This window comes from Crotalus tigris, unplaced genomic scaffold (assembly GCF_016545835.1).
Source record: "Crotalus tigris isolate CLP2741 ecotype Arizona unplaced genomic scaffold, ASM1654583v1 scf7180000024153.1733885, whole genome shotgun sequence".
Lineage (NCBI taxonomy): Eukaryota > Metazoa > Chordata > Lepidosauria > Squamata > Viperidae > Crotalus > Crotalus tigris.
Window position 1 is genome coordinate 1656119 of NW_024100414.1, and position 21382 is coordinate 1677500.

General features: G+C 41.3%; 2 protein-coding genes across 9 annotated transcripts in view; one reads left to right on the forward strand and one right to left on the reverse strand.

Annotated features, from left to right (window-relative positions):
• Positions 1-21382, forward strand: part of RALGPS1 (Ral GEF with PH domain and SH3 binding motif 1) — an 84601-nt gene that overhangs the window by 21613 nt on the left and 41606 nt on the right. For all 7 annotated transcript variants that reach the window (XM_039323059.1, XM_039323052.1, XM_039323057.1 and 4 more), the window contains exons 6-9: positions 1558-1641; positions 2926-3015; positions 3523-3615; positions 9141-9267. In XM_039323059.1, coding sequence (XP_039178993.1) covers positions 1558-1641; positions 2926-3015; positions 3523-3615; positions 9141-9267 — 394 coding nt within the window. The remainder of the gene's footprint in view (positions 1-1557; positions 1642-2925; positions 3016-3522; positions 3616-9140; positions 9268-21382) is intronic.
• Positions 11681-21382, reverse strand: part of ANGPTL2 (angiopoietin like 2) — a 12201-nt gene continuing 2499 nt past the window's right edge. For both annotated transcript variants that reach the window (XM_039323060.1, XM_039323061.1), the window contains exons 2-5: positions 17905-18736; positions 14705-14898; positions 14054-14324; positions 11681-13398 (exon numbers count right to left, since the gene is read on the reverse strand). In XM_039323060.1, the coding sequence (XP_039178994.1) occupies positions 13199-13398; positions 14054-14324; positions 14705-14898; positions 17905-18736 (1497 nt within the window). In that variant the 3' untranslated portion in view covers positions 11681-13198. The remainder of the gene's footprint in view (positions 13399-14053; positions 14325-14704; positions 14899-17904; positions 18737-21382) is intronic.

Consider the following 21382-nt stretch of genomic DNA (forward strand, 5'->3'; position numbering starts at 1 on the left):
TGCCACTGAAGCTGAGAGAAGAATTATTACCCTGACAGTATCATAATAAAAACTACAAATCTAATTTCTGTGTCTGTCAGAGGGTTCTCCTTATCTCTATTTCAGAATAAATAAATGTTTGCAAAAGGTAGTTTGCCACTCTGCTGTAATACGAAGAGTAGCAACGGAAAAACACATCAGAAGCTTTATAGAGTGAAAAATAGCTGAATGGATTTTACAGATATTATTTCTGTTTACTTTCAGCCTCAGTGCATTCAGACCTCGGCAAATTTATTCTCATTACCCTTGTCTGGTTTAGTGAGTGTTTATATAACAGATATTACAGAGTACAAAAAAGACTATGGTGGGTTAAATAAAAATAAACTCATTTAAGTTGGTCTCCTTGTGGCAGTGAATTGCTTAGCTCAAGGAGCATAGGAGCAATAAATCTGTTTTCTGGTGAGATATTTTCCTTACAGTAAATAAGAGGGCACACAACAGAGGCATTGTGTGCAAACTGGGTTAGCACCAGCATCTATCCTCAAAGCCAGTTTATTTCCAACTGAAGATCGGTTCTGATTGTAAATTATATGTCGGAGGCAGTAGAAGTAGCTGGTCTTTGGCTACCTCAACAAATGTCTGGCCAGAATGATTAGACATTTTATTTGTTTCTTGATTTATAAAGCCGTCCCTCACAGCTGTGCTTCTTGGCGATGTGAGTTTGTTCTGTCCTTCTCCACCTCTGGCTTTCAATTGTGGGTCAGAACTATTCACACAAAGACATTAACAGCCTAGATCCAGGCTGTTAATAGACATTTAAGTTCTTTAAAATAAATGGAAAAGCCCATTGTGACTCAACTTTTTAATAAGGTTGGTCAATCCAATCCAGAGAGGGTGTCTTTTGTGGGGTCCCTGGTGCCCTCTGAGCTTGGTGGTTTTCTTGCAGATGTTTCATGACTGACCTAGGTCACATCATCATGGCTACTATCATTGGTAACACTGATGATGTCACCTAGTTGGGTAATGAAACGTCTACAAGAAAACCGCCAAGCTCAGAGAGTACTAGGAACTCTACCACCCACCCACGCACCCACCTCCTCCTCCTCCTTAACCCCTACTTCATTCTAGCATTGATGATGTTACCTAGCTGGGCAATGAAACGTCTGCAAGAAAACTCCAAGCTCAGAGAGCACCAAGGACCCCACAGTTCAACCCTGAGCTATAAATATTCTCTTTTAAGTGTTTCTTTTCTTCTAAAAACTGACTACAGGTTATAGGTAGCAGACAAATGTTTTGTATACAAGTCCCATTTTGTTCGGATCCTGCAAATTCAGTGCCCTTCCTGTAGTTAGCTTTACCACTGATTCTTCATTGTCTAATAGGGAGCTGAGCCAAAACAGGACTCGTGTCTGTATTGCAGACATAACTAAAGTGCCTTTAGCGTCAGGATGCTGCTGAGGAATTTTTTATTTCTCTTGGTCTATCTGTTGTCTCTGACACTGTCAAATAAAATACGTTATTTCATTTTTGGGGAGGCAAATTTTTTTTATTAACACCATGCCGTTGTATTTTTTTTAGGAACTTGCAAGCTGTGGATGGAATAAGAAAGAAAAACACATCCTTGCCCCTAATGTTGTTGCCTTTACGAGGAGATTTAATCAGGTAACAGGAATTGTGTGTTGTTTCGAAACACTGATTGAAAATAACGTTGCCCTTCCAACAAAGACCTGGTCTGTTTGTAAGTTTTGTTTTTGTTTTGTTTTTAAAAAGAAAAAAGGAGCATCGATCCGAGGCAATTGCTGACATTCTTGTTGTCCATAAGTTGTTGGGACACTTTCTCCCTTGCTAACACAACCGTATCCATTTGAAATTGACAGATGTCAATTTTAAAAGTAGATTTTCCTGGCCGGCCTCGAGAATTCTGCAAACTGTCCTTATTTACGAAATCGGCAGATTTGTGATCAATTGTAATCAAGAAAGAAAGGAAGGAAGGAAGGAAGGAAGGAAGGAAGGAAGGAAGGAAGGAAAGAAAGAAAGAAAGAAAGAAAGAAAGAAAGAAAGAAAGAAAGAAAGAAAGAAAGAAAGAAAGAAAGAAAGAAAGAAACAGCTGAAGTGAAACTGAATCCAGCTGGGAAAAGGAAACCAATATAAACAGCTATTTTTAATGAGCAGAGGGATATAAATACAGACTCCATTTGTAACTAATTTACATTCTGTATAAGGCACTTAAGAGTGGTGGGTTTACACTGGTACTTGTAGTGAACCTAAACAATTAGGATTTTCAGAGGAGTTTGGTATTTTCCCAGGCTGCAAAGCACTTATCTCTCATATTAAAGATGGTATGCTATTAGGCAGAGCAGCTGCCTGAACTATTTAGCGTTGTATTTAATCCATAATTTGCACTCTGAACTGATGCAACCATGCTAGATAATATAACAGCTCTCTCCCTCCCTGAGGATACACAGTTAGTCCTCGACTTGTTTAGTGACCGTTTGAAGTTGCAACGGCACTGAAAAAGTGACTTACGACCGATCAAAATTTGGACGCTTGGCAACTGACATGTACTTATGACGGTTGCAGTGTCCCCAGGGTCTCGTGGTCCCCTTTGGCGAACTTCTGACAAGCAAAGTCGATGGGGAAGCCCGATTCACTTAACAACTGTGTGACCCACTTAACAACTGCAGTGGTTTCATTTAATGACTGTGGCAAGAAAGGTCGTAAAACGAGGCAAAATTCACTTAAGAACTGTCAGAAATTTTGGGCTCTAGTGTGGCTGTAAGTTGAAGACCGCATCCATATCATTCGGGCCCCTTTAATTTTGGTTAATTTGGCTATGATTGTCTCCGTATCTACCAGTTTATGCTACCTGCTCTGCCTGTCTTGTTCCATCATCTTAAACAAGGTTTTAGTTTTTTTAACTCTGTGAAATTGCCTCATTCTTTTTAGGTCAGTTTCTGGGTGGTACGAGAAATTTTAACAGCACAGACCTTAAAAATAAGGGCGGAGATTCTCAGCCACTTTGTCAAAATAGCAAAGGTGAGTTTGGGACATTACATCTAATTCTTTCTCTAAATATTTTTTTTTTCTTTTTGACATCAATCCTGCCTTCTTTGATACTGCTGGGGGGAATAGAATAGAATAGAATAGAATAGAATAGAATAGAATAGAATAGAATAGAATAGAATAGAATAATAACTTTATTCTCAGGTTGAATGTACACTAATCGGCATACATTAAGCCTGGAGATGCTTAAATATCTGAGCCGGGAGTGCTAAGCTTTCTAATTTGCTTAAACTCTCTTGAAAAGTGTTCGAAATCAACCGAGTAACGGGATCCTCTGGCTCCTGACATCTGGTTTTTACATTTTGTAAGTTTTGCATCAAACTAAGGTCGAGTCTTTTGACTGTTCTATAATTTACAGTATGAATCGCAAGCGTCTGGAACAGCAATTATTTTCTTGAACGGTCTGCAGCCCACATGGAAAACTGATGGCATTTTGGTCTTTTTTTTTTTTTTCTTCCTCCCCCACACCCCTTTCCTCAGAAACTTCTAGAACTGAACAGCCTCCATTCTCTCATGTCTGTGGTATCAGCTCTGCAAAGTGCACCCATCTTCAGGTTGACAAAAACTTGGGCAGTAAGTTATTCTGAATTGTATTTATCGATTTATTTATTTTTGTGCCTATCTCCCCGTCCTAAAAACCCCGCATCTGGGACAGCATTCAAAAAGATTCTTTTATTTTTTTTTTTCACTACATTGGACACAGTCTAATATTCAGGTAGACCTTGACTTATGACCACAATTGACCCCCTAAAATGCTAGGCAAGTTCATTTGTTAAGTGAACTTGGCCACGTCATAAATATGAGTCAGTTGCCAGGGGTCTGAATTTTTGATCTCGTGACCTTGGGGATGCTGTAACGGTCGTAAGAGTGAACAATGGTCATAAGTTATTTTTTTCCAGTGCTGCTGTAACTTCAAACAATCACTAAACAAATGGTGCTAAGTTGAGAACCAACTGGATAGAAGAAATGTGTATAAAACGGTCACTAAATGAACTTTTGTAAGAAGAAAACTACCTGAATTCTGGTTTTTTTCTAAAAGAAGAGACATCTTAGCTTCAACTTTGAGAGTTATGACAGAAGCCAAGTTGAGAACTTTCCAAGCGGTGTTTACAAATACATAAAAATTACCTCTTAACATTTATAATGGGCTGGTGAAAACAGGAGCCGTGATTTAAGACAGGATTCATAAAGCTACTTGGAATCCAGCTGCGCCGAGGAGGTCTAAGTATTGCATAAATAAATGAAAATAAATAGAACTCAACTCCCTGTTTAATTGCTGTTGCTCAAGGCGTGTATATTTGCTTTCTGTCACATTTTTCCACTAAACATTACTCCTTGTATTTCTTTGCAAAGTTCCTCCTGCCGTTTAATTAAATCTGTGCCACTTGACGTCAGTTGCTTCTCTGCTGCCTGTACAGTATATACCAGCTTCTCGTGTTAGGGGGGAAAAGCTACTGTTAAGAAAAATGCGTTTTGTAAGGTCTTCTGTTTGAAGGACCCACTGAGTTGCCGAAACTGTCTGTTTAATTTCTGACTCCGAATGTCGCGGGATGGATCGTGGTCCCTTCTGTGACATTTAGGTCCCAGACATTAAAAAAAAAAAATGAAACCTCGTGGGCCCATTTTCAAAGAAATAAAACCCGTTCTCTAATGGTTAAAATAAACAGAAATGAGAAAAGAAAGCTCACGCTGCTTTACATGCAATTACCATTGAGCCCAAATGTTCCATCGCTAAGTGAGGTCGTTGCTAAGTGGGTTTTGCCCCATTTTATGACCTTCCTTGCAATACTTGTTAAATGAATCACTGCAGTTGTTAAGATAATTAAGCAGTTCTGGCTTCCCCCATGGATTTTGCTTGTCAGAGGTCACAAAAAGGGATCACTGCAACCGTCATAAGTACGTGCCAGTTGCTAAGCCTCCAAATTGTGATGACGTGACCACAGGGAGGCTGCAACGGTCGTTAAGGGTGAAAACCGGTCGTAAGTCACATTTTCCAGCGCCGTTGTACCTTTGAATGGCCTCCACGTGAACGGATGTAAGTTGGGGATCAGTCTAGGACTAACTTTGACATCGGCTTACTAAGCTCTGCTTAGATGCTTCCTCTCAGCATCCCACTTTATGTCCGTTATTATAGGAAGCCCCTACCCAAAGAGGTTGGGGATTTAACTCTATACACCCACATTTGTTTTTCCTTTGAATCAGTCGCACACCCTGTGTAACGTGGGAGAAATGTGGTTGCGTTGACAAGTTTGACTTCAAGGCCCCATCGCCCGTACAGGTTAAATCATGTAACTTCTTGGATCCCGGCTAATAATGATTCACCAGTTTATTTGATACACAGAATGGGAACGTTAAAAGTCATTATGTACATAATTACAAGCCCTAATGGAAGAGGCAGCGTCGCCTGTTTCCATCCATTGCTTCTTGTCCTTCCCTCAGGTGTTTTGGGGAATAGGTTGACCCCCCTCTTCTCTGGGGCAGCTTCACAAATATTCCTGCAACCGTCTTCCATAGGTTTTAGCCTCCAGACCCCTGATCATCTTTCTTGCTCTTCTCTGCACTCTTTCCAGAGTCTCAGAGTCTCACATGCATAATGATGTTTTTATGCAGTTGATATAACTAGAACTGTAGTAACTTGAATACGAGACAGTCGATGTTAAGGGAAAAAGAGCAGAAATATCTGATGTTGTAACCTGAGATTTGCACTAAAGATTTTGTTATCGAGCGATGTTTTTTTTTTAAAAGGGAAAATCCTTCTGACATCTTATGAAATGCACGCTATTATTGGTTCACTGAACATTTTTCCAAATGTATACAAATTAATGCAACATAAGCCATTGATTTAGTTCTGTTTTTAGCTGCGGTGAATCGTCGTTGCAAAACATTTTCCTAGCGGAAATAAATTGATGCAGCCTCAGAAACTGAGTTAAATTCCTATTATTAGACTTTTATTGCAAAACATTAGAAAAGTAAAAGCCCTCTCTTATTGCATCTATAAAACAGAAAAGTCTGGGGAATGGTTTTGTCCGGAAAATTGACTTCACTAATAAGAGTTCTAAGAAAACCCTAAAATGGTGGTTAACTGGTCATCATTTATCGGTTATGTTAACAATATTTTCCCTCATACGTTGCACAAATATTATTTTGAAAGAGGACTATCATAAAAAGATGGTTTGATAAGCTTGCGTTTCTCTTCAAGATGCATTAGAGTATCTTTTCGGTTTCTGTCCTTTTTTAACTTCTTTTTTTTCCCCTCCATTTTGCAAAAGTAAAAAAAAACAAAAAGGCAGCCAGAGAATGGAAGAATTTGTTTTTGTTTTGAAAGTATATTTCTTATTTGGAAAAAGAACCTCTGTACTTGGGAAACAAAACATCGTAACATTTGAAGCTGATCCTTTCCAATCAGTATAGTTTTCAGTTTGTCTCTTGATTAGAAATACACCTCTATTTTTTTCCCTTAAATAAATTTTGGTTACTTCGTTTACTATCGGGTGAATTTATTTCTTCTCCAGCTGATGATTTATGGCTGTTAAAAGTTACACTTTCTTAAATATTGGAAGCCAATGAATAGGAAGAAGTGGAAATTTCATTTCCTGCTCTCTCTCTCTCCCTCCCTCCCTCCCTCCCCCCCTCTCTCTTTTCTCCTCCTATTGGCTGGAGGGTTGGAGCTGGTTCTCTTGTGACTACTTAAAAGATTCTAGGCTAATCCCCCTTTTTTACTCTAACCCCAGATTCCACCATCCTTTCTTCTACAAATTATCAGAGATGATACTTATTTTATTTTCTCTAAAAAGAGAGAGAGAGAGAAGCCTGCTCTTCTTTGTTCATTTAATGTCTAGGTCTCCAAACATCTGTATATCTAACTCATAGTGGCTCAGGAGTCCATAAGAGATCTGTTCCTATGGAGTCTTAGTTGCCCTTTCGGGAACTGGTCTAATCAAGGTTAGATACGTTGAGGTCCCTTACATGCCTGCTTATGAGGACTTGGCCTTAAAAGCTGAGCTCTCTCTGAACCGTTCAAGCCATGATCTTGACAGCATGTTGCAGATCCAGCCAAACTTATTTGATAACAGCTTTTTGGGGGAGAATTGATAGTTGCCTCATTCTAAGTGCTGATCATCGGAAACATTCCATTCTTATGACATTAGGGTACTGTGTGTGATTTTTGTTTGTTTTTTTTTAAAAAAGAGATATATACTTTCCAAGTATAATAAGATGGAGTCCTTTCTTCACATCTGGAACCCAGTGAACGATTGCCTCAATTACGGAGAATAAAGAGCTAATAGCATCTTTGGTAGAACGGATAGTTTAATATTTTCCATCGGGTTTCTTAACAGCTTTTGGAAGGAGTTGGGTTTATCTGGAAGGGAATAGCTGGCCTGTGGCAGGAAAGAATGACGTCTCCCTGCAAGTAATGAATCGGAGTGGCATCTCCTTGGCTAGAAATGTCCAGAGCTTGGCAGAACAACAGAATGACAGAGTTGGAAGGACCTCAGAGGTCTTCTAGTCCAACCCCCTGCTCAAGCAGGAGACCCTATTCCATTTCAGACAAAGGGCTGTCCAGTCTCTTCTTGAAAACCTCCAGTGATGGAGCACCCATAACTTCTGGAGGCAAGTTGTTCTACTGGTTAATTGTCCTCACGGTCAGGAAGTTTCTCCTTAATTCCAGGTTGCTTCTCTCCTTGGTTAGTTTCCATCCGTCTCTTCTTGTCCTGCCTTCAGGGGCTTTGGAGAAGAGGTTGACCCCCTCTTCTTTGGAGCAGCCCCTCAGATATTGGAAGACTGCTATGAAGTCATCCCTAGTCCTTCTTTTCACTAGACTGGACATGCCCAATTCCCGCAACCGTCCTCCCTGCGTTTTACCCGCGTCATCTTTGTTGTAAGTTGACATTTCAGTCAAACCGTAAGCAGTTCGATCAAAACTGTGTGCGAATAAGAACACAGGCCCAGATCTCTTCCCTCTCTTTCTAATCCAGACTACCTTTTCTCCAGCTGTTTCTTTCCCAGCCTCCTGGGCCCTCTTTCCCCTTTAGCTTCCAGGTCTTCAATTTATGCATTTTTTGAAAACGAATGTTGTTTAGAACTATCCTAAGGGAACTTGTTCTTTTGTATAAGCATTCCCTGACATCATTGGGAGCCCAGCCAATGTTCTGCCTCCATTGAAAATTCAGTAGGATTTGCTAATCTCCAAGAAAGAACCCAATTCTAACCATTACTGGACCCTTTCCCATCTTATTACTTGATCTCAAAACAATAAAAAAAAAGTTTTCTGTCTCTGTTATTAGCGACAAGGAGCTCAACTGTGTGTCCTCTTTTGTGTAACAAGGGACGGGAATGGCAGCTTTTCAAGTATTTCTCAAAATTAAGTTGGGCGTCACTTTACTCAGAAGGCAACAATCCGACTTTTTCTTTCTTCTCCGATTAGGGAAGAGCGTTGAATTAGGGAAGGCGTTGCTTAACTAGGACCACATGGGATATTTCTCATGCTTTCAACATGTGTGTAACCCGATTCAGGACTGAAAAATAAACCATTAAAATAAGACCAATTTTGATTGATCAGGTGTGTAACCGGGAAAGTTTTCAAGGCATATGTTTTGTTTTTTCTTGATTTGGGAGACTGCGCTACAAAGAGAACTGCAGTTCACATGGCCCCAGATTTCTGTTGTTCAGCGAGAGAGTTCTTAAGTGAATTTTGCTCCATTTTAAGACATTTCTCGCCACGGTTCTTTAACCGAACCACTGCAGTCGTTAAGCTAGTGACATGGATGTTCAGTAAATCAGGCTTTCCCATTGGCTTTTGCTTGTCAGAAGTTTGCAAAAAGTGATCACGTGACTCCCCCCGGGACACACCGCAACCGTCATAAATAGGAGTCGGTTGCCAAGTGTCTGGATTTTGATCACATGACCACGGGCGATGCTGCAACGGTTGTAAGTGTGAAAAGGGGTCCCTTCCAACTCTCTGATATTCTGTTGCTTTGTACGGCTCTAATCCGTTGCAAAGAAATAAAATGTAAAGGCAGGAAGGCTGTTTCCCTGTATTTTAACCCCGTCTAAGATGCAAACCTCATTCCTCCTCTTTTGATTTATTTCGTCTTCAGCTCTTGAATCGCAAGGACAAGACCACTTTTGAGAAGCTGGACTATTTAATGTCGAAGGAGGACAACTACAAGAGGATGCGGGAATACATCCGATGCTTGAAGATGGTGCCTTGCATTCCTTATTTAGGTAAGTTTTAAAACTGTGTTGTTGTTGTTTTGTTTCTCCTTCTGAGTGATAGACGTACTTGGATTCTTCCCAGATAGCACAGCACGGGGCATTTAAATGTGTGGGAGGTAATGGTTTGGGTGAGTAAAAATGGGCCTTTGAGATTGTGGATCCACGTTTTTAGCGTATCTTCTCCGTGAAGCTCTGTTTGAAAGCTGAATGATTTAAAGCTGTAATATCCATGTAGAATTTATTGCTGAAGATGGGCAAAGGGGCCTTGGTTAGTTCATTTCCTTGGCGCTTCTGCTCGTTTGGCCTGTACGTGATGCTGGCATGTCACTAACGTGACGTAAGTGTCTGTGTTTATTTTGTGCTTTTCTGAACGACTGTTTTTAAGAAATGCTTCCTTTTCTTTGTGAAAGCCCGCGTCCTTTGAAGATAAAATCCTCGTGTTCGTGCTTCAGTACTCCAATTAACAGATTTGCTTTCCACCTGAGTATAAATGGAAAGAAACATTGATTTCATTTGAGAAAATTCGCTTTGTAGCTATCTTAGATTACCTTGCGGCTTTGGATTGAGAGGAAACATAAGGTTGAAGGAAAACTGGGGGGGAAAGTCAGGGTCCATCTACTGCTCCCTTCCTGAAAACCAATCGGAGATCTGTTGACTTAATTGTTTAATTCTGCTGTTACATTGATCACGGCAAGGGACAAGAAGAATTCCTGGATTTGCAACAGGATTTGGGTTTTTTTTGTTTGTTTGTTTTTTTAATGCAGAAATTGCAAGGAGAATGTTTAGGAGTCGTTCTGGATAGCAAGATGGGTGGCTTATAAATTTAATAAATAAATAAGGACTGAGGGGGTCCTTGGTGCTCTCAGAGCTTGCATGTTTTCTTGCAGACGTTTCATTACCCAATGCTGGTGAGGACAAATAAGGATAAAACTGGCAGGATTGATAGACAGACAGACACACAAGATGAGAGAGAGAGAGAGAGAGAGAGAGAGAGAGAGAGAGAGAGAGAGAGAGATAGATAGATAGATAGATAGATAGATAGATAGATAGATAGATAGATAGATAGATATGGTGGGTGGATGTATAGATAGATAAATAGATGATAATAGACAGATGACAGATGATGGATGGATGGATGGATGGATAGATAGATAGATAGATAGATAGATAGATAGATAGATAGATAGATAGATAGACAGACAGATCCTTTCTGCTTTATGAACTTTATTATTTTGAGGGTTTAAGAAGAAGGGGATGGTACAAGACAAAAGGCAGAAGCATTTTTTTCCCCATTGAATGTATTCTTTACCTCAATTTCTCCATTTCTTCTATCTGACCTTGACAAAACCCAAGACTTTGAGTTTGCATTTCACCTCTCGCCTGAGCACCTGGTTAATGTTTTGTTCCTGTTTCCCGGTTTCCCACAATCTTTTCTTTAAAAAACAAAAAAACATGGTCTTCCTTCCCTCCATAGCCCTGCAACGTCTTTATTTCAAAAACGCCCAAGATTCCGAGCGCTCATCCCTCAGAAAGCCCAGGACACATTTTACGTCTCCCTTTGTTTCAACAGAATCTGCTAACAGACATGACCTGCAGATGTGCGTTGCGCCAGAAACGACACAATGCTTGACGCTTCTTTCATTTTGGAGGGCTCGTTTGTTTGTCTTAGCGAACTTTGCTTTTAATATCCTTTTTCACTTAAAAGTTGGCTAAATGCCTCCTCCAGTTATTTGAAGAGCTGCAGAGCTAAATAAATCAGTTTCCAAGAATCACAATTCAAGCCAGTAGTTGCTTCAGTTTGGGATGGCAGGCTTTGGAAAAACGAACCGGTCTGGAATGAATGAAATAGTAGTCACATCAAAGGATCCCTGCCCCCCCCCTTTTTTTTAAAGAGAATTCTCTGCCTGCAGTTTTTACAATTGGAAGACACAAAAGGGCGGAGAAGTGCTCGACTGATGGTCAAGATTACAAGGTTCACGTTTAGTTGACTGCAGCACAAATTAATTGTGTGGTTTTAAGGAAGCAGCAATCTCTGAGCATTTTTTTTAAATTATGCCAGAAGCTTTTTCAACACCGATAGATAGATAGATAGATAGATAGATAGATAGATAGATAGATAGATAGATAGATTAGACATACATACAGACAGACATAGATGAGAAAGAAAGAAAGAAAGAAAGAAAGAAAGAAAGAAAGAAAGAAAGAAAGAAAGAAAGACAGACAGACATTGTTATTCCACTGATTAAGTAATGGTAATTATCCATCTCTATCATCTATGTCTATCATCTTATCTGTCATCTATAATCTCTATCTCTGTATCTGTCTGTCTTTCTGTCTATCTATCTATCCATCCACCCAGCTACCCAGCCATCTCTATAGATCTATTTGTCTGTTTCTCTCTCTCATAATAAAATAATGCATGTTGATATCCAAGTAACATTTGTTGCTTTTATTACTCATTTGGAGCATTACAAGGTAATCTGATGATATATTAAAATCCCTACTTTCATCTATGTACAAGACATGCTACCTCATTCCAAAATGTTAATGCACATTGTCCATCAGGAATGAAATAATGAGGTAATAACAGTTTTAAAACTTTTATGGTTTCCACTGTTCCTAGGAAGTAACGTCTTAAAACAAGAATTTTTTGGTGTTTACCTCAGCAGAGTACTAGAATGCAGAAGTTCAAGTTTCTACAATGGATGTTATAGATAGATTTGCATAATTCTCTTTTAATATGTGTATTTGTCCATTATGGTAAAATACGACAAATAGTGTATCATATATCCCTCCAAAGAGTTACAGTCTAATGGCTAATTAAATGGGTTCTGTTCCAGTAGCTATTATTTGCCCTTCTATTTAAGGAAGCAGTAAACTTTAACTCTTGGTTTTTAACGATACCAGAATCTTTTTCACAAGCCCTCCAAGTTTTTATTCCATTGTCTAGGAAACTCTGTAAGTTGCATGATTCCTCTTTTTATTAGAGAGTGTAGAGCAGGGGTTCTCAACCTTGGCAACTTTAAGACTTGTGGACTTCAACTCCCAGAATTCCTCAGCCAGTTTTGCTGGCTGAGGAATTTGGGGAGTTGAAGTCCACAAGTCTTAAAGTTGCCAAGGTTGAGAACCCCTGGTGTAGAGTCTTCAAGGGCAACTTAGCTCAGAACCCAGAATTGTCATTTATATTATGAAGCCATTTCTGCGGGTGATAAAGTCAGATCTAAGTTATTCCCCAAAGTCTAGAGGGGAAAAAAAAAAAACCACATTGATACTGCTGAGATAATTGGGGGAAAAAAAATACAAGTTTGGTCAACGTTTGGAGAATGGCCAATGCATTAAAGAGGAAGAGCAAAGAGGAATATCAGAATTGTTTGTATAAACCACTTGAAATAGTTCGTTGTGAAGTTGTGACACTGCCTGGCAATCCAGGCGGAGGTGGAAGAATTCCAGACTTGGTCTTCTCTTTGCGCAAGACACAGTGGTAGACGCAGGCGCTAAGTCTCTGCCACGGATTAAATTAAGAACCGTCCCTTTTAACAGCCTAAGATACCCACCCTGGCTACATAGCTTCAAAGGATATACTTTCCTGTGTCAAATGGGTCTATTATTTACTGTACAGTTTTGGATATGTGCAGGATTGGAGAGTATACATAACATAAGAAGTATTTAGATGGCAGGGCGCCTTTCCTAGGATCTCCGTTGATCTACGGTCCGTGTCACTCGAAAGTGGTGGGTGGGTTACTTTTTTTTCTTTCTTTCCACACAAAGAGCGATGACCCCCCCCCTCCAAAAAAAGCTTCTTGTTTTGGTTGTAGATTGATTCTGGAATAGGACAGCATCCAGGTCTCCTGTCTAGTGGTCGGTGGTACAATATCCTACATTCTTTGTTGCTGCGCTCCGGAAAACCAGTTACAACCTCTTTGAGAGGACGCTGTCTCCTTCAATGGAAAGTGTTAGGATTCGGTCTGATCATCATGACCACTTTTTTCAGGGAGTAGGAGCCCCCCCGGAATTCCGCCCAATAAACGCCGTCTTGATAGCGACTCCGGTAGTGGCCCCCTCGGTACCAGACGCCGTTGAGGTTGGAGTGAGCGCAGGCATTGTACCACCAGCCCCCTTTCTGATAGTGGGCGCAGTTGCCTGAAACAGAAATAAAAGACACCCCGTTTTGAACAGATGGACTTATCTTACTCTGACTTTTCAACCAGGTGTACTTTCCTCCTTGCGTCCCTCCTGCCAAATCAAGCCTAGCTTGGAAAACTTGGAAAAAGAGACAAGGACTACTTCTCTGCTCTTCTCTTCTCTTCTCTTCTTTTCTCTTCTCTTCTCTTCTTTTCTCTTCTCTTTCTAAATTCTATTCTATTCTATTCTATTTATTTCTATTCTATTCTTTATTTCTATTCTATTCTATTTCTAAATTCTATTCCTAAATTCGATTCTATTCTTTATTTCTATTCTATTCTATTCTATTCTATTCTATTCTATTCTACTCTACTCTACTCTATTCTCCATATTCCATAATTTATTCTATTCCATATTTCTATTCTATTCTATTCTATTTTATATTCTATTCTATTCTATTTTATATTCTATTCTATTCTATTCTATTCTATTCTATTCTATTCTATTCTATTCCATTCCATTCCATTCCATTCCATTCCATTCCAGCTGCCTTGTGAAAAAGGATCTTTGGGATAAGTATGACCTGGATGATTGAGAATCTCCATAGATATTCCATTCCATTCCATTCCAGATAGTTTCAATGCACATTCTCCCGGAATTCAGATTTTTGTACCTGTGTATACATCGTGGTCTCTATCCAGTGTGGTGAATTGTTTTCCATTGTGCCACGTAAAGGAGTCTCCTGCATTGCCGTTGTATCGGCCCACTCGCAGCTTGTAGAATTCACTTTCCGGCTCCAGACGGAAGCTGGCATATTCCGCAAAAACTTTCCGTCCCGACCAGTCCTCCATGGTTATCAACAACTTGTAGTTTCCTTGGTTTGTCAGCCAGTAGATGTTTTCCAGCCCCAGCCAATATTCTCCGTCGATGTTACCAAACCCTTGCTACAGGGAAAAAAGAGAGTAATGAATTATCCTCTAGTATTGATTTTGCCTCTGTCAACACCTTAAGTATTATGGTGTTAGGTACAAAGGTTCAGGACTATACATTACGTTGCGGTGCAGAAGTTTTATTCAAGCCTACCAGTTACATAAGAATCTAGTCAACTAACTATCAACACTAAACTGGCATTAGATAAGAGTCAATAAAACTCAAGAGGGATTGGAAGTTGGATCGTTTGTGGCAACATAAGGATTCTAAGCTGATAGCACGTTTAACTCCACCTCCCAGTTCTGCCTGCTCTTCTCCTACCTCTGGTGTTCTTTCACTATGAGAAGCAGACCGACAAAATTGAATGCTGAAAGACACCATTATTTGGCCTCACCTTATACGTTTCCCAGTTCCTGAAGAAATTCACCGATCCATCCAAACGCCTTTGAATTACCGTCCAGCCACCGGGATCTTGCCTCTGATCACACCAGACTTGCATCAATCGGTTTGTGTTTTCAGGCTTGACAAGATATATGGAACTGGTCCCGTGGCCGTCTTCTAAAGCTTGTAAACAGTCTCGCCAAGGACCTGGTTGGTAGAAAATAAGAGACACCATATTTCTTTCTTGTCAAGTGCCCGGTCACAATTCTAGATAGAGTCAAATAGGTTTCCTGGCTGATTCTTGCTTAATGAGAACTAAACTTAATTTTACCTTCCTAGGTTCTGGCATGATGGTCTCTAAACTTAGAAGTACAGTCTTGTATTTTATTGTACCCACAACTTCTGGAGGCAAGTTGTTCCACTGGTTAATTGTCCTAATTGTTGGGAAGTTTCTCCTTAGTTCTAGGTTGTTTCTCTCTTTGGTTAGTTTCCATCCGTTGCTTCTTGTCCTGCCTTCAGGCGCTTTGGAGAACAGCTTGACTCCCTCTTCTTTGTGGCAACCCCTGAGATATTGGAACACTGCTATCACGCCACCTTCTCTTCGATAGACTAGACATACCCAACTTCTGCAACCGTTCTTCATCTGTTTTAGCCTTCAGTCCCCTAATCATCTTCGTTGCTCTCCTCTGCGCTCTAACAACCAAGCTCAGAGAGCACCAAAGACCCCACAAATGTAATTTTACTGTATATTAAAAAAAAACCAAAGCAACATCAAACGATTAATCTTCTTAAAAATGTTTCCGAGACGTGTTTTGATAGCAGTGTAGAAAAGCTTCACTGACGCCGGCTAATTTTACTATACAGTCCAATGAAGTGTGCAAACATATTTCCTATTCCCTCCTCCCATCATCCCTCTGTAGAGACCCATTGAGTTGATTTTGGCTCCCATTATTACAATTGACAGTGAAACGGCTTGCCAAAAACAGCATTGGAATAAGAATTGGCGTAAGACAGCGGTCCCCATCCTTTATGGCTTGGCAGCCTGGAGAGAGCGGGGTAGAGGGGAACCAGCCCACCACATGTGCAAATTGAGCTGCACATGTGTGCACAAGCCTGCCACTTGTGCAAGTTAAGCTGTGTGCATGCGTACCGACCCGGGGCTTGGGGACCCCTGCCGTAAGTCCCGCTCTTGTTCAGAAAGGGAATCTGTTTATTTTTGCTCCAAATCTGGTGGTTTGTTGTATTTAACTTTTAATCATTTCCCTGTGTGTTTGTGTTAGCTTTATAGACCTTTAGCGACAGCTTCAGTGTAAAAAATCTTCTACTTACGTTCAGATAAATACCCACTTTTCATTTTTGGGACTTTAGAAGAAAGAATTTAACTGGCTGACCAGGTAGTGGGAGACCTTCGAATCTTCCTTTTCCTTAAACAATTAGAGTGTGTGTATGTGTGTGTACTTCTGCACATGCTTAAATTATGCCTTGTACACAATAAGCTGCACACTACGGGCAGAAGTAAGACCAGGCTCCACATAACAAACATCTTTTTTTTTTTAAAAAAAAATTGTTTCATATATTAATCGTATCTAACTAGATCTGGCAACTGGATCTGTGGAATCCTTTCTCAGGTCCTGAAGTATTAAAAAAAAAAATCAGGGGAAAACTGAACTATTTTCAGTCCGAAAGAGTTAATTTGTCCTGCCAGTTGAACAAATCGCAAATCAAAGCATGCTTCTTTTTTTTTTCTCCCTCCTCTCCGGAGAGTTTTCCTAATTAAGAAAAAAAAATTGCTGTTGATGATTTCATGTAGAGGTTTTGTTTGACTAAGAGTCCTGTTCTCTTTCATCATCTTTTTTTAAAGTTTCTTAGGTGAGGGAGGGGGGAAAGGGGGGCTTTTAATAGTGGTTTTTTAAGAGCTCCACCTCTCTTAAGAATTCTCCCGCATGAGCTTCTCCCACTGTGAATCCCACTTACCATTCCTTTGGGCTTATTAATTTAATTGTTCAGATTCAATAAAGAGAGCTTGTTTATTTTCTGAACTGTAATAACCCCTTCTGCTTCCCCCTGACAAGCCCCACGCGCAGATTTACTTTCCCCAGATTTGAAAACCTTATGGCAAAACAGTCTATTAAAATATCAGAAGGAGGGACAAGGAGATCTGCTTTGGAGGAGATTAGAAGATTGGCCGAGAGGGTTTTGTTTTGTTTTTTTTTCTGGCTGATGAGACGTTCCCAGCGTAGCCTTTAGCTCCAAGGAAGTTTTCCATAATAGAATGAAGGAAAATGCAGCTCTCCGTGTATCCCCATCCAAGAGTAGGAGGTGGGCTTCCCCAAGGAGCTACGTGGAAGATGGAGGAGAGGCTGCTCATGCTAAGCAGAATGGAAGGTAGACTTGAGGAGAGGAGGGGAGGGAGGGGAAGAAGGGAGGAAAGAAGGAAGGCAGGCGATGGAAAGAGGGAGGGAGGGAGGGAGGGAGGGAGGGAGGAAGGAAGGAAGGAAGGAAGAAAGGAAGGAAGGAAGGAGAGAGATGGGAGGGGGAGGGAGAGGGGAAGGGGAAGGGGAGGGGAGGGGAGGGGAGGGAGGAAAGCAGGCGATGGAAAGAGAAGGAAGGAAGGAAGGAGGTGGAAAGAGGAGGGAGGGAAGAAGGAAAGAAGGAAGGAAGGAGATGGAAAGAGGAGAGAAGGAAGAAGGAAAGAAGGAAGGACATACAGGTAGTCCTCAACTTACAACAGATTAGTGACTGTTGTAAGTTACAACAACACTGAAAAAGAGACTTATGACCATTTTTCACATTTACAAGTATTGCAACATCCCCAGGATCACGTGATCAAAATTCACCCATGTGGCAAATAACTCATGTTTATGACAGTCGCAGCATCCCGGGGTCACGTGATCCCCTTTGGCGATTCCCCCGACCAGCCAAGTCAGTGGGGAAGAATTCACTTACCCGCCATGTTATTAACTTAACAACTGTAGCGATTCATTAAAAGAAAGATCGTAAAAGGGGGCGAAACTCATTTTAACAACTGTCTTGCTTAGCAACAGAAATTGTCGTCAGGGACCATCGCAACGCCAATGTCCCCCAAAACAAGCTTGCAACTCTCTGATGTCTGGAAGAGAAATCCAGGGGTCTGTTCCCGTTGTAAGCCAAGGACTAACTACCTCTACCGTGTACGGTCCGTGACCGTACTAAAAAACCAAGGGATTGACGTACCTGAGGGCTTATCGGTGGATGTCGGGACACTGGTGACGGGGGGCATGGTGGGAAGAGTCGGCGGTAGCACCTTTAAGTTCTGATCGCTCTGGATTTCGTTGGTGGATATTTGGTTGGTGATGCGGTTGTACGTGGGTGGCTGGTAGACGCGGTTCGGCGGCGGCAGCGGCAGCACTGGCTTGGCGGCCGGCGTCCTTTGGCAGTGCTCCTCCAGCTGTGCGATCACGAACGACTGATTGTTGGCAATGGTGGCCAGGTGCTGGTATTTGTGCTCCAGGTCCTTGTACTTGTTTGCCAGCTGCAACATGTCGGCTGTCTGGTTGAGGATCTTGTTCTCCAGCTGGGACAGCTCCAGCGCGTTGTCCCGTTTCCGGATAATCTCGTGCAGCAGCTGCATGTACAGCTGGGTGACGCGGGAGTTCATGTTGCGGCTCTCCTTGCGCAGGAGCTTGACCTCGTTCACGATCCCGCCGTCCACCTCCACCAGCTGCTGCAGGGTCTCTATCTGCCTCTTCTGCTTCAAGAGTTCGTGGTTGAGAAGTTCCAACTCTTGCTTGTTCACCCTGTTGTCCAGCACAGAGTCGGGCTCTTTGGAGTTCACACAAATGGCCCCGGTTACTCTTTGCTGAGGCACAATGAAGGTGTAAGTGCATTTGTCCTGGGCCTCGGCAGAGCGTTTGTATCTGTTGCGGTAAACAAATTCTCGCGCCTCTCCCGCCGCGCGGCTTTCGGCCTCTTCGGTCTTCTGCGCCTTGATTCCTACAGCGGCCATTAGCAGCAAGCAAACGGCCGCCTTCATTGTCCTTATTTCAGAAGGGAAGATTTTTAGTATCTACCGTAAACACAAAACAAAGGGGAGAGGGTGAATATCCAGTAGCACCAGACCGAACAGAACAGAACAGAACGACAGAGTTGGAAGGGACCTTGGAGGTCTTCTAGTCCCACCCCCTGCACAAGCAAGAGACCCTTCACCATTCCAGACAAAGGGTTGTCCAATTTCACTGCAATTGTTAAGTTAGTAACACGGTTTTGCTTGTGCTCAGAAGATGGTTAGCTAAGAAATTATAATTGTGTGTCTATCTATCTATCTATCTATCTATCTATCTATCTATCTATCTATCTATCTATCTATCTATCTATCTATCTAATTCCTTCAGTGGTGGTTCCAAAGAGGCAAAACACAAAACCAATAGAAAATAGATTCTAAAGCAAATGAATCTCACTAAACTGAGATATGGGAAGATCTGGTGGGTCATAACGAAACGGTTTCTGGGAAAATCTCCAGAGGCCTGTTTGCATTCAGCCGTTGCTGAATTCTAAAAGAGTGTTTTTCCAATTTGGCCGCATGAGCTAGCTAGCTGGGGAATTCTGGGGGTTGAAGTCCAGGCAGCATTCAAGCTTTGAGGCTGCCCACGTCAGCCTCTCTCAAATTCCCCACCGAATATAAGACTGAATGGCACTTTGTGGCTAAAAGCAGGAGGTCAGCAGCTCTCCCAAAACGCTGGAGAAAAGAGAGGAAGACCGGCTTGGGTTAGGGCAGAGAAAGTCCACTTTTAATGTGCAAGATGGGACAGAATGGCCTCACAGCAAACCTTTCTCCCACATCCCACCAGTTAAGAACTGTATAAACAGGAAAAGGAAGCAGAGAGATCACAGCATCCTCTTGTCCCAGGGAGGGAGAATCCTGGCCATTAGGATTTGAAGCTCTCTCCCTCTCCTGCTTGGCTCCCGAGAGGCAGTTGGGGTCCACTCTGAACCAGGAGCTTCATTTAAGGCTTTCTTTCTTTCTTTCTTTCTTTCTTTCTTTCTTTCTTTCTTTCTTTCTTTCTTTCTTTCTTTCTTTCCTTCCCTTCCTTCCTTCCTTCCTTCCTTCCTTCTTTTTCTCTTCTTTCCTTCCATTCTCTCCTCCCTTCCCTTCTTCATCCCTTCCTTTCCTTTCATTCACTTGATCTTTCCCTTCCTTTCCTTTCCTGTCCTTTCCTTTCCTTCCCCTTCCCTTTCCCTTCCTTTCCTTCACTTCTTCTTCTCCCTCCCCTTCCCCCTAGCTTTCCTTTCCTTTTTCTTTCTCTTCCCCTTTTTACCTTTACATTTATCCTTCCTTCCTTCCTTCCTTCCTTCCTTCCTTCCTTCCTTCCTTCCTTCCTTCCTTCCTTTTCTACCTTCCTTCCTACCTACCTGCCTGCTTACCTACCTACTGCTCTTCCTGGAGGCTTTTGAAAGTGTTTGCCAATCCTGTGTGAGAAAGCTGCCGTGATAGAAAGACAAGATTTTTTAGAAAACCTTTAAGTAAATACCAGTCTGTTTAAGTCTTCCTGTTGCTTTAGCCTGCTCATACATTTCCATGCTTTTGGTTTATTTTACTTGTTCCGTGGTTTTATATATTGTGCTGCACATATTTATGCGTTAAGCGTATTTTTATTCTCCTTATGCTTTGCCTCAATCCTAACAGTTTAAACCTACTCACAGTATATTAATAAGGCAACAGCCTTCTGCAATTTTCCTATTTACAAAAAAAAAATATGTCTTTTTAATCTCCTGAGCCCTCCAGACAATTCTTCCCCTCACCTTTTTTTTAACACAAGATAATAATCTTTTCTGTAACTTTCCAGGGGGAAATCTGCCCCTTTTCTTTACTGGGATGAGTATTTTTTTTTTTTTTTTTTAGTGATCTCTGCCTGAATAACTTGGCATCCAAAAAAATGTTTTGCAATTGCCAGACAGGATCCCAAATGGTTTCCTTAAGTCTTTTTTTCAGGTCTGTGAACAAAGGCACACAGTTCTTAAAGAAACAGGAATTCCAACAGACTCCAGCAATCAATAAATCTACTGTATAGAAACTAGAATTCCCAGTTTCTGGTTAATCTCCAAAGGGTGAAATAATTCCAAGGGAGAAAGGTTTTATATTAGGTCCAGGAAGTTACAGGAAGGACTAGAAGACCCCCCCCCCCCAAGGTCTCTTTCAGCTCTATTAATCTATGTTCTATGAATCTGATTCCTTCTTTTCAATACAGGAAAATATAAACAATAGAGATCATTTTAACAAGAAGCACTTTCAAAGAAGTCCTGTGTAACCTTTTAAAGCATCAGCCTCTGCACTCAAAAGTCTTGAAGTCAGCCTGAGCATTTATGGCTAACATTTGGTGCCTCTGGCAGTCTTCCAGATTTCACACTTTACAACTTGTACACGACTGTCCAGCCTAAACCTCCAGGTGTCATAAAATGAAAATAGAATTGTCAGATCTTTTTTCTTTTCTTTTGGTCTCCAGAAGCTTTTATTTATCCTGGCTGCAATTGCAGCTGTTCTATTAAAATTCTTGGGCTCAGTGGTTTTTTTCTCCCCAGGATTGTCATTTGGGAATGTGATTTTTTAAAAGGTTACAAGGAAAAATTTCTCCAGCAAAGAGGAAGGACCTTTGCATCCAGGAAGATAAAGCACAAGCTGAGCAGTGTGAGACGAGAACTGTATATTGTTATATGC